Below are 13,860 nucleotides of genomic sequence, written 5' to 3'. Positions count from 1 at the left end.
ACCATAGAAAAAATGAAAAGACAACCCTCAGAATGGGAGAAAATATTTGCAAACGAAGTAACCGACAAAAGATTAATCTCCAAAATACAGAAACAGCTCATGTAGTTCAATATCAAAAAACCAAACAACCCAATGAAAAAAATGGGTGGAAGTCCTAAATAGACATTTTTCCAGAGAAGACATTCAGATGGCCAATAGGTGTATGAAAAGTTGTTCCACATCACTAATTATTAGAGAAATGCAAATCAAAACTACAGTGAGGTATTGTCTCACATCAGTTAGAATAGCCATCATCAAAAAATCTACAAACAGTAAATGCTGGAGAGGATACGAAGAAAAGAGAACCCTTTCACAATGTTGGTGGGAATGTAAGGTGGTTCAGCCACTGTGGAGAACAGTATGGAGGTTCCTCAGAAAACTAAAAATAGAACTAGCGTAGGATCCAGCGATCCCACTCCTGGGTATATCCCTGACGAAAACCGTAATCCGAAAGATACATGCAGCCTGATGTCCACTGCAGCACTCTTCACAATAGGCAGGACACGCAAGCAGCAAATGTCAATCAGCAGAGGAATGGGTAAAGAAGGTGTGGTACATACATACATTGGGATAGTGTGTGCATGCTCAGTCACTTAATGATGTCTGACTCTCTGCAACCCCATGGACTATAGCCCGTCAGGCTCCTCTGGCCATGAAATTTTCCAGGCAGGAATACTGGAGGGGGTTGCCATTTCCCACTCCAGGGGATTTTCCAGAGATGGAACCTGCATCTCCTGCATTAGCAGACAGATTCTTTACTACCTGGGAAGCCCAAAATGGACTATTATCCAGTCATAAAAGTAAACAAAATAGAGCCATTTGCAGAGACATGGATAAACCTGGAATCTGTCGTATAAAGTCAGAGAGAGAAAAAAACAAACATTGTATAATACAGTTTATCTGAGGAATCTAGGAAAAATGACACAGATAAACTTATTTGCAAAGCAGAAATAGAGACACAGATGTAAAGAACAAACTTACGGATACCAAGGGGAGAAAGAGGGGTGGGATGAATTGGGAGTTTGGGATTGACATATGTACGCTATTGATACTATGTATTAAAATAGATATTTAATGAGGACATACTGCATAGCACAAGGAACTCTACTCATTTTTCTGTGGTACCTAAATGGATAGGAAATATTTTTTATAAATTTATTTATTTTAACTGGAGGCTAATTACTTTACAATATTGTATTGGTTTTGCCATACATCAACATGAATCCACCACGGGTATACACGTGTTCCCCATCCTGAACACCCCTCCCTCCTCCCTCCCCGTACCATCCCTCTGGGTCGTCTCAGTGCACCAGCCCCAAGCATCCAGTATCCTGCATCGAACCTGGACTGGCGATTCGTTTCATGTGTGATATTATACATGTTTCAATGCCATTCTCCCAAATCATCCCACCCTCTCCCTCTCCCACAGAGTCCATAAGGCTGTTCTATACATCTGTGTCTCTTTTGCTGTCTCGCATACAGGGTTATTGTTACCATCTTTCTAAATTTCATATATATGCGTTAGTATTGGTGTTTTTCTTTCTGGCTTACTTCACTCTGTATAATAGGCTCCAGTTTCATCCACCTCATTAGAATAGCAAATGAAGCAACTGACAAACAACTAATCTCAAAAATACAAGCAACTCCTGCAGCTCAATTCCAGAAAAATAAACGACCCAATCAAAAAGTGGGCCAAAGAACTAAATAGACATTTCTCCAAAGAAGACATACAGATGGCTAACAAACACATGAAAAGATGCTCAACATCACTCATTATCAGAGAAACGCAAATCAAAACCACAATGAGGTACCATTTCATACCAGTCAGAATGGCTGCAATCCAAAAGTCTACAAGCAATAAATGGTGGAGAGGGTGTGGAGAAAAGGGAACCCTCTTCCACTGTTGGTGGGAATGCAAACTAGTACAGCCACTATGGAGAACAGTGTGGAGATTCCTGAAGAAACTGGAAATAGAACTGCCTTAGGACCCAGCAATCCCACTGCTGGGCATACACACCGAGGAAACCAGAATTGAAAGAGACACGTGTACCCCAATGTTCATCGCAGCACTGTTTATAATAGCCAGAACATGGAAGCAACCTAGATGTCCATCAGCAGACGAATGGATAAGAAAGCTGTGGTACATATACACAATGGAGTATTACTCAGCCATTACAAAGAATACATTTCAATCAGTTCTAATGAGGTGGATATGAAATTTTAAAAACGGGATATATGTATACATGTAACTGATTTTCTTTGCTGTATAGCAGAAACATAACACCATAAAACAACGATACTCCAATAAAAATCAATTAAAAAAACACTGTTCTAAGTGTATTAAAAATATACACTTTGTTTGCCTTACCTCTGAAAAACAAGCATTATTTTCTATTCCAACTAACATTTTTAGGGTCAAATAAGCAAAAACTGGGAAGCCTTTGTTTACTATGATGCTAGTATCTAGCAGCTGAACTCAGGAGTATCTGGATTCAGCTATCAGAGAGGGCATCTTGATTACATTTACTATATCCATAGCCATTTTAGGGTGTGTCATTTTAGGATAGCCTGAAGATTCCAATTCGTTTTCTAGAAGACAGGACTTATTTGGCTGTGGATCCTGCGGATACCCTCCAAGCAGATCAGAATATGGATAGAGGAGAAAAAAACATGCTGACTTAACTGAGGTGTCTGGGATAGTTTGGGATGACTTTCAACAGGAGAACTCCGGAGTTTGTTATGTGCATGAGGTGGGCAGTAAAGTGATTCGGAGTCCCCCATGGCAGGGGATACATTCTGCAAATAAAGAAGCTAGCTGCTCAAGGTTTGTCTGGTTTGGTTATATAACTATATTTCTGCAACTACGTGCACATCGGCCACTCGCCACATATGCTGCATGTCTCCTGACATTCCCCTGAAAAACACGCAATGCTTTCTGGACCATGCTGGCTGGGGTAAGACGATGACAAGGGGTAGGCTGGGGACTGCAAAAGCGCGTACCCACTGGAAGGGGAGTAACGGCCCAAGAGAAGAAACACAACTGGACTTTTTGGTGAGGTTTCCTGTTTTAAACAATGTGCCTGACAAAACAAAGAGGATTCTGAGCCAAATTCAGCCAGGGGGCACCACTTTTTGATACCTACTAGACATCATTCCCAGTGTTTCTCAACCTCCCCAAATAAATGAGTCTGACCCACTGCCTGAGAGAATTATTCAAATCCCCCTCCTCCACTGGGCTGACTTACAGCAGAACAGGGGCTGCAGAGCTGTCTTAATGCCTGTGAGGTATGAGGCTGTAGAGTCAGTGAAAGACTTAACTCATGAGCTGAGTAACGCTGGGCAAATTACTTGGGTAAATGCCCCTGCAAAACAGAGACAACAGTGTTGGTAAGATATCTTAAATAGGAACACCACAGAGCTATGGTTTAATAGGCTTTGGGGGGATAGTTGATGGCCACCTGGCTTCCTCTCAGTGAGTCCTCTGAGGCTATGTCTAGCACCCACTTCACAACAGGGTACTCATGTACCCCATTATCCTTAACTTTATCCATTTATCCTTAACATCATCCATTATCCTTTTATTTTTTTATTTTTTTTATAAGTTGGATTATTTTATTTATTTATTTTTTATTTATTTTTTATTTTTTTTAATTTATTTATTTTTTATTTTACTTTACAATTCTGTATTGGTTTTGCCAATTCCAAGAGAATAAGAAAACTGCCTATTTTACACTAGAAATACAATAGAAGAGGAATGAAATTTACTTCGTAATTGTCTAAGCTTGGGTATCCCAACCTGGAAATATACGTCCATGTAATAGATCAAGAAAATATGATTAGGAAGGCCACTTTCAATGGTCATGGAAGATTTGCTCTGCACAAGGATAACCTGAGAAGGATTATCTGTTATTGTGACAACGTGAGGATCGGAAGGTTATTTCTATTCCACACCATAGGTTTTAATTAGTGAGTGGTGGCCCTGTTGATCAATCTATAACATGGTTTTAATTTGTTATTGATATTATATAATAAGTCTTACTGTATCAGTCTAGATTCATTTTTAAGAGGAAGATGTCAATGAGGCGCCTCCAACTACTCAACTCTTAGATATATGTTGTAATGTTAATGGAATTATTTCATTGAACAACTTTAAATCTTAATTCAAGTCTAGAAAGAAGCAATACTGAAACAAAATAAAAAAGCAGACAGCACGTGTAAATACAGTCCACTGTAAAAGCTGCCCATACAGGTAATGTCCAAACTACACAGAGTACATTGGACTTGCCAAGTTTAATACTTCCAGGTATCATTCAATATGAAAGAAACTTACAGGCTTGCACTTGGAAATAGACTTACTTATTAAAGGAAACCAACATAACAGAGCTAAACCAGTCTAGGAAAGTAAAGATCATATCACACATCAGTTACAATTCTGGCTTTAAGTGAAAAGAAAGAAATCAAAAGATGCTGAGTGAGCATGCTTTCATCTAGAGATGTATTACAATATTCTCTTGTAAAAAGAGACAGAAAATCTTTAGATAAACATTTTATTTTAAAAGAAAAAAGCTTGGGAAAACTCTAAAAATATAGAACAATTCTCATTTCCACCTCAATGAAAAATAAAGTAAAATCTAAAGTCAGAGGCTTTTATGTTAACTTGGGATTTACATAAAGAAGTAATACCTTCTTTGTTTTCATAGAGAAAGAAGAGTAACAGTGTAATTTAAGAATGCACTGGATGTGGCAAACCCTTCACTGAAAAATCTGAAAATAGCACATGCTGTGAATGCTGAAATAATGAGAAATATACACATATGAAACAGCTGGCTGTGTCAGGCACCACCAACGCGCATTGTTGCTTGTACACTAAATGTCAACACCCACGTTCAGAAACTGCTATCAGGCAACACAACCTTTGGAATTTCACAGTATTGGTCAAACATATAAAGCGGAAGCAAAATACCAGGAATATGTCTGATTTGTGATACAAGGGGGGAAAGTCATCGGCAACTTTATGAATAAATTCTACCATCCTAAATAAATAATGAAGAAAGTCAAAGAAACCAACAGGAACAAGACAGAAAGGTTCTCTTGTCCGTCATGTTACCTCCCATCATAACATATCTCATCCTTTTTTAATCTTGTCTTTGACTCTGCTGTTTAGAAACTTCCAAAATTTAATCTTCTTTAATTATGCTTCCTTGAAATTCAAAATATAATCATTTCACACTTTTTAGGATCATTACAGCTAAAATATCCAGGCAGAAAGAAGACAGGGAACACGGTAATCATCAGCAATCTGCTATCCTCCAGAGGCTTCTGATTATTATTTTGAAGATGTTATTCAGAAAAATAACTACTGAAATAACAACATTATTCATGCAGTTAAACTTCACATATGATATGAACTAATGTTCCAATGATTAGAAAGTTAAAGGGACCCAAATATCAGGAGCAATGAAAATACCCTACATCAACAGACAAGGGGCATCCCAGCTTTCACAAAGCCCAGCCTGTAATTACACTGCAGTCAAGAGCAGTGCACAGTTAAGTACCCACTCACTGTGGCAACATGCTTTGGGTGGGGGTGGGGGCTTCAGAGCTGGGGGATTTTATCTGGCTTGTTTGGCATAAGGTTTGTTTTAGAAGAAGCAATTAAAAATTTTTTATTTATTTTATTATTGACTGTGCTGGGTGTCTTCATTGCTGCGTGGCTTTTCTCTAGATTCAGTGGCTTCCCTTGCTGCTAAGGACAAGTTTTACAGCTCCTGGCTTCAGAAGTTGCGGCACGTGCACTCTAGAGCACGGGCTTAGCAGCTGGTGCGTGCGCTTCATTATTCTGTGGCCTGTGGGATCTTCTCAGACCAGAGATCGAACCCATGTCTCCTGTACTGGCAGGTGGATTCTTTACCACTGAGCCACGAGGCAAGCCCGAGGTTTGTTTTAAATTATTTGTCTTCACTATGTGCTGTGCTGTGCTTAGTAGCTCAGTCATGTCTGACTCTTTGCGACCCCGTGCACTGTAGCCCGCCAGGCTCCTCTGTCCACGGGGATTCTCCTGGCAAGAATACTGGAGTGGATTGCCATGCCCTCCTGCAGGAGAGCTTCCCAACCCAGGAACTGAACCGGGGTCTCCTACAAATCAGGCAGATTCTTCATCAGCTGAGCTACCAGGGAAACCATTTCTTCACTATACTTACATGTAAAAAGCTGCTGCTGCTAAGTCACTTCAGTCATGTCCAGCTCTTTGTGACCCCGTGGACTGCAGCCTACCAGGCTCCTCTGTCCATGGGATTTTCCAGGCAAGAGTGTATAAAAAGCTCCTGGATTTTTTTTTTCCCACCTTCTTTTTCTAAGAATCTATACTGCACAATATAGAGCTGAAATACAAAAGCCCTATTGACTCAAAATATACTCCTAGTAAAATGATAAAAGCTACTATATTTAAGTATCTACCTTTAGTATGTGTTGATACTGAACACAAGCAGTCTTTGTTAGGAAATACTTTTTTTTTGAAAAAATTATCTTATTTTGGCTGTGCTGTGTGACATGTGGGATCTTAGTTCCTGGACCAGGAACTGAATCCATGCCTTCTGCATTGGGAGGTGGAGTCTTAACCACAGAGAAGCCCAGAAATAATATTCTTAATGACTATGTGCATTGGAGAAGGAAACGGCAACCCACTCCAGTGTCCTTGCTTGGGGAATCCCGGGGACGGGGGATCCTGGTGGGCTGCCGTCTATGGGGTCGCACAGAGTCACACACGACTGAAGTGACTTAGCAGCAGCAACATGCTTTCCTTACTTTATACCACTACTCGGGAATGCAGGTTTCCTTGGATAATGTCAAAAATCCATGTATCCTATTACACTGCTGTAGTTGTTTTTAGTTGCTAAGTTGTGTCTGACTCTTTTGTGACCCCATGGACTGTAGTCCACCAGGCTCCTCTGTCCATGGGATTCTCCAGAAAATGATACTGGAGTGGGTTCCCATGCTCTTCTCCAGGGGATCTTCCTGACCCAGGGATTGAACCCACATCTCCTGTACTGCAAAGGGATTCTTTATCAGTGAGGCATCTAGGAAGCATATGCTAAAAGGAACTAATAGTTGAGAGGGCAGAATCTGAAACTATGATTCTGGGTTCAAATGTCATCTTCAAGATTTACTCACTGGACAGTCTTGGGTAAGTTTTCTAGTTCCTCTGGGCTGTAGCTTCCTCATTTGAAACATATTTTAAAGGATTACTTTAAAAGATTTGTGTGAGCATTAAATGGCATAGTGCCTGTTAAATGCAGAGCATAAAAATAAATGACAAGCTAATGTAATTATTATTAGGGTTATTCAGCTGGCCCTAGGTTCTTAAGATTATGATTCATGCTGTAAGATTATGGTTTATGTATACACACAAAACATATTCACAACCATAGAACACATACATATATATATATATATAACAGTATATACACTTTCAAAGAATTCTACACGGTCATGGGCCATTCAACTATCAAAAAGAAAGCTGCAAATCTGCTGAGGCTGCTGCAATTCAAAATGCCGCATGTTCAGTCAATTTTTGAAACACTGCCTTAAGAAACTCAGCAATTACAAGGAATCTGGCAAAATTCTACAAGAACAGCTTTTCTTCTAAATGTACTTCCAATACGAATTTGATTATTAATCAAACATTAGTATATCTGCTATATATTGTACCACGCTGTCTGGGTGACTAACTTGTTACCTGAGTATAAGACAGTAGGTTTTAAGACATGAATAAATAGCTCTCTCAGGACATTAAGAAGCTTACAGGGCTGGCTCCTTAAAACAAGGTTTAGATGCTAATCAAGCAAGTGGTACTTCCTGCGGACACGCGATCTACAAAAAATAAAACAAACAAAAAATACCCCGGAACTCAACACTGTGTCATGTTTTAGCAATTGTAAAAAAAAACAAAAAAAAAAAAAAAATTCAAAGGATATGAAACAAACGTGAAGGAAGTTAACAATAATGCGACATGACAGTAAAGAGATGTGAATGAATAGCTTTGCATTCATATGGAGGACGGATTCGCAGTGTCCACAGTTTCTAAATCACTGCTCTTCAGAAGCATGAGTTTCGTTTAGATTTGCACCTAAGTCTCTTTTTTTAAATTTAAATTTATTTATTTTAATTGGAGGCCCGTCTAGGTTCGATGCAGGATACAGGATGCTTGGGGCTGGCACATCTACGTTTCCTAAATGCTCAAGTCAGCAGTCTCCCGTTTCGTTGATATGTTAGTACCTGCATCCACTTTCCCACTGGAATCAGCCTTTCCCCAGGCGTCCCTACCATCACCCCTAGTTTATTTCATCAGGGAAAAAGGGATCGCCACACTGAATTTAATTTTGTTCTCTGGCATCTAAAACATTTCACAAGAGCAAGGACACAAATGGCGAGCTCAGTATTTGACCTCTGTAGGATGAAACACTGTTACTACCTTACATATAATACCAGTGAATAGAAATACTGTGATTTCAGTAGCTAAGACGGAATTAAAAAGCAACAGAATTCAGTATAAAAATGTTTCTTTCTTAAAGTTTCCTAGTTTGAAACAGAGGAGTCGGTGGAGACATTCTAACTTCAAGAGATTGGATGTGAATATTACGTAGCTTTATGTGTTGGTAAGACTTTAAAAATGTTTTTAACTTTATTTAAAAACATGGCTTCTTTTTCTGTCTTATAAATCTACCATTTAGAATGACACCTCTATCACTAGACTTGGTAAGGGTCAGCAAGGGGTGAGGTGGAGGTGGCTGTCAAAATGATGAAAATTAAAAATCAGGAAAGCAGTTAAACAAGGGAAAACCATGAATTCAGGGCTAAATATGTGAGTTCTGCATTACTGACATTATTCTAATCATGCACTGTTCCCCTCTGCCCACAGCATCTCTTTCTTTTCTTCTGGACACATGCAGCATTTCTGGGCTAACATTCATTAGCGATTATTATGGGCTACACTTTCACTTTACCACCTCCTTTCAGCTTATCACCTCGCTTAATTCTTGGATCATTCCCAGGTGAAGGGTACCTTTATTTTCTACATCTTCTAGAAGAGTTGTTTAAGATTCAGAAAAGAAATGTGGCTTACCCAGAGTCACACAGTGAGTAGCAAGGGCTGAAACCAGGTTATGTCTGAGTGGTAAAGAATCCGACTGCAATGCAGGAGACCCAGGTTCAATCCCTGGGTCAGGAGATTCCCTAGAGAAGGGAATGGCTACCCACTCCAGTATTCTTGCCAGGAGAATTCCATGGCCAGAAGAGCCTGATAGGCTACAGTCCATGGGGTTGCAAAGAGTTGGATACAACTGAGTCACTAACACTTTCTTTCTTTCTCGAGTCCAATATTATAACCACACTTTTCACCACCATCTCTGGACAAGGACACACAGGTCAAGACTGCTTATGTAATGTGGGGATGATACTGCAAAGCTGACCTCTATTCAGCACCAAACACACTAATGGATAGTCGAGATACAAGGAAGCCACAACCGCTGTTTTTCTTATTTATAGCAATGCATTTCAGTAACAAGAAAGAAATTACATTTCTTTTTGACGTCAATTATCAGATAAACATAAGACCATAAATAGAGACAGTATTTTCAAAATACTTGTATGAACAAGCAATATATTTGCTCTAAATCACACACACACACACGCACACTCTTAATTAAGTTCTATATGTTTCCAAGCACACTTTCCCTCTTCTATTTTATATCAAAGTTCTCACAGCCTAGCCTCTCCTAGTCTGTAGCTTAAAGTCAGCGTACTGGATATTAGCGGGGTGGCTGAATCTAACACATCTCTGCTGCTTTCAGATTACTACATTCTTATTTATTTTGCTTTTCGTGCACAACCTTCATTATCTTAAGTAGGTAGAACTGAGAGACAAAGACGTGCCAGTGACCTTACCTGTTTGAGAGCCTTTTTGGTGTGTTGCTGAAAGGAAGACACTAACTTGCTCTGCACTGCTGTGTTAGGAAGGCTTGAATCTCGGGTGGAAGACGCCTCATCGGTTACCTGCTTCGCACACACTAGAAACAGAGAGATAATGATATTACTAATTTGAATTCCTTTTTTTTATATTCACTGTAATTAACTCACTTGGAGCTTTTCTCCAGTTGAAAATGGATACCTAAAATAAAGCAAAATAGCACAGTATAAAGATGAGTATCTCAATTTGAAAGAAGGGATCATTTAATCACTCTGTGGCCACAGTTACACTGAACCCTCTCTGAGCCTCAGTTTCCCTATCCACTAGTTGATGATAATTTCAATGTCTCGGGCTACTGTACAGACATAAAAAAGAGCACGGTATCTGTCTCAAGAGGTGGGAGTCAGTAGGTACTTTCTGGAGGTAAGTAGGCAGATTGGGCAATTCATAACATTCTAAAGAAAGAATCTACATCAATGAAATTGTTTTAAATCTACCAACCTCAGAATCCCCTGGAGAAGGGAATGGCTACCCCCTCCAGTATTCTTGCCTGGAGAATTCATGTACAGAGGAGCCTGGTAGGCTACAGTCCATGGGGTCGCAGAGTCAGATACAGCTAAGCGACTAGCACTTTCACTTTCAACCTTAGAGGTACTGTGAATCTTCCCTTTAAAAGCCCTCCGTCTATAGAATCTGTGCACTGGGGTGTGTGTATATCCTCTGCTATGGGCCAAAGTACATAGCATGGAGAAGGAAAAATGAAATGTGAGATGCGGAGTGTCAACTGAAGGTAATGATTTTTAAGAAAATTATGGAGTCTGCAGATTACAATATAACAGACCCATTTTCACTACAGCCAAGCCTTCCAGGTGCCTCATCTATGGAAGTCAAGTTCACTGTCACTTCTACTCCGTAACAGCAGGGCTGGAGCGCCGGCGCTTCTTTCCGTCCTCCTCAGACACTCCGTCTGAGAGACTGGGTTTCACACTGATGGGACTCTGGCAGCAGCAGAGATAGAAGGCCTTTTCTCTGCACTCCAGGGGAGGGGGAATTTATGTGGAAAATCCACATGAGGAAGCACTGTGATTAGTGGCAAATGGAGGCATATGTCAAAGGCAGGAGGCAAGAGGAAGTCATATGGAAGAAAATAACTTTGAGAACATATTGTAAAAGCTTAAAATAAGCCTTCTTAAGGGCACCAGGGTTAACACTAATCTAAGAAAAATTTCCAAGGAACAGGAGCTCAGGACAATTCTGACCTGAGTGTGAAAGGTGGGTGGACGAGTTAAAATGATTCTAGTCACACTGTAGAGTAATTTTACTCCAATAAAATCTAAAACAAACAAACAAAAATTCTAGTAAAAAAAATGCAGACATATGCATGTGGCCGTGTCGACAGCACTGTTTTGGGCAGATTAAAGCGCACACTGACTAGAAATGGAAAACGCAGCCCATGAAAGAGGACGCTCAGGCAAAAGAGTGAATCGAGTTTCGTTTTAATGACAGAAAGTCATCAGGAAGACAAAATGAACACATTTTAGAAAATAGCTGTCAGTTATTAATGCCAGGCATTTGACATACGTGACCTCATTTCATCCTCACAGCTTCCTTGCGAGATGGAAAAAGTGTCCTCTCCACACTGGAGAGGGAAAACTACAGCTCAGAAATGGCCATTCACGCGCCCACGGTCACAGCCGGTAGAACAGCAGAACTGGGGTCCAAGGCCAGGTCCATAATCTTCCATTTAGAATATCTGGCTTCAAAGCCAAGAACTGATACAGAAAACTTAATGTCTAAAGAACATGTTGCATAATTTTGGAAGACATGAAACAGGAAGTTAATAAGGCCACAAAGGAACAAGATGTTGAGCTCTGATAAGAAAAAACTGAGGTCAACTGGCCCAGAAAACATTAAGGTCGAAGTAGCATAAGGATGAGCCCAGATATCCAGGGAGAGCAATGCCTGAGTTAAAGATCAGGTAACTTTTTTTTCTTTGCTACACTATGACATTTTATGCTTAAAACAATCTAAATGTTCCAGTAAAGAAACATTTTATAATACTGCTTACATAAACTATGGCTTCCTGGCCTCTCTCCTTAATATCATCACTTATTTGTACCTCTTTGCCAAAGCTTACTTATCAAGAAATATGAGAAATAACCACGAGTTTATATTCTAAAGATAAATTTATTTTTATACTGATTACATGGAGCGCTTTTTTTTTTTCAACATTCTGGAGTCAATACAAAGTGTGACAAACTGGAGAGATGAGAGGAAGGTAGTGGATACGTTATATAATCCCAACTGAACAGAGCTAAATGGATGGAATGTGAGCCCAGCCAAAAGAAAAGTGCACATTAGCAAATACGTTTTACTACTTTCACATTCTTAAATTAGTATCACCACCTAGAAAAATACAAACCTAATGGTAGTTTAAAAAGACAGCCAAAATGCAGCACGTGAGTTTCAGGGAATTTGTAAAAAGCATCAGAATGCTCCTGGCCTACTGGGCATCAAAACACATTTACCAATTTTCTCAGGAAATGATTTTATTCATAAGCGTTTCAAAGGTAAACTTCAATGCAGCAGGATCAAAAAAACAACAATTACTGAATCAGTGTGGGTGTAATCAAAACCTTATGTCTTTTATTTTCTGACTGCTACAATAAGCAGTATACACTCAGCTGTCACTTCCTGAGGATAACAGGTATCTAAATTACAACTGGCTCTATTTGTTTTTGACCTAGGAAAACACAGGGTATTATGATACCTATTTCGGTGTCAGTGTATACGCTGTACGGTTGTTTAAATTCACTACCGCATTGTGTTAACAGTGAATCACATGTGTTTACACACAGTGCTTCCAAAAGAAAGAGTCGTCAACATATAGCCCAGGATTTCAGTTGGAGGGAATGACAATAAAACTGAAACAGCCTCAAAAAATACTGTGAAGTTTTTCCTCAATGTGATTCAATTCCCTTTAACTCAATTCTGTTTTACTTCATCTTACATTCCAGCCTAGACCCAAGTGAAGCATCATGAGAATTCCTTTACTACAGAGTCATTTTCCTCCCTGGTTCCTCTTTCTGAACTTGATCCTATTTCTCTGGGCCAAACTAGTTTCCCTGTAATTATTTATTTCTAAAAAAAAAATGCAGATTCTTAAAGAAAGTAAATGTAATAGAAAATAAAATATATAAATGAGTATTCCTGTGTGTTTAAAACTTGTTTCTAAGGGAAAGTTCAAGAATAAAAATGAGTAGGACACAATATAATGCATGCACAGCCTTCAAAGAGTGTGTGCGTGTGTGTTTGCATGTGCGTGTGTGTTTGCATGTGTGTGCGTGTGTGTGTGTGTGTGTGTGTACTGACTATACAGACCCTAAACACAGGCATGTAAGTGATACATTCATTCTTTGCCATGAGGGTAGCTGAATCTAAAACCACTCACTGTGGAGATGGAGCAGTGGTTGAACACACTCTTGCAAGATTCATATTCTGACAAAACACACAGTCACTCTTACTTTATCCTTGCAGCTTTCTTAACAGATGTGATAAATAAATAATACAGGGCTTATTTTAAACAGTTGCCTGAATATTTATCTAAGGGGCTGAGTTTGGTCTCTGAAATACAAGCCAAAAAAAAATTAATGTTTAAGAAAGGGCCAGGGGAAATCCCCTGTATGTTGAAATTACAACAGGAGCCAGGAAACTGAAGAATTAGGACAGATGTTTTAGCCAATAAATATCTAACTCTGACATGCAGCTTAGAAGTGATATCTTCTTGGCGCTCAGGATAGAATAGAAACTGTTTCTCTTTTTTTTTCTTTCGTAACTGTGCACTGGCAGCATCACAA

At 39.5% G+C, this 13,860-nt stretch overlaps 1 protein-coding gene across 1 annotated transcript in view; it reads right to left on the bottom strand.

Annotated features, from left to right (window-relative positions):
* Positions 1–13,860, bottom strand: part of ASXL3 (ASXL transcriptional regulator 3) — a 197,340-nt gene that overhangs the window by 96,528 nt on the left and 86,952 nt on the right. The window contains exon 5 of the mRNA XM_040264812.1: positions 9,982–10,103. Within this exon, the coding sequence (XP_040120746.1) occupies positions 9,982–10,103 (122 nt within the window). The remainder of the gene's footprint in view (positions 1–9,981; positions 10,104–13,860) is intronic.

This window comes from Oryx dammah, unplaced genomic scaffold (assembly GCF_014754425.2).
Source record: "Oryx dammah isolate SB20612 unplaced genomic scaffold, SCBI_Odam_1.1 HiC_scaffold_22, whole genome shotgun sequence".
NCBI classification, from domain to species: domain Eukaryota; kingdom Metazoa; phylum Chordata; class Mammalia; order Artiodactyla; family Bovidae; genus Oryx; species Oryx dammah.
This window is presented reverse-complemented; position numbering and strand designations above follow the sequence as displayed.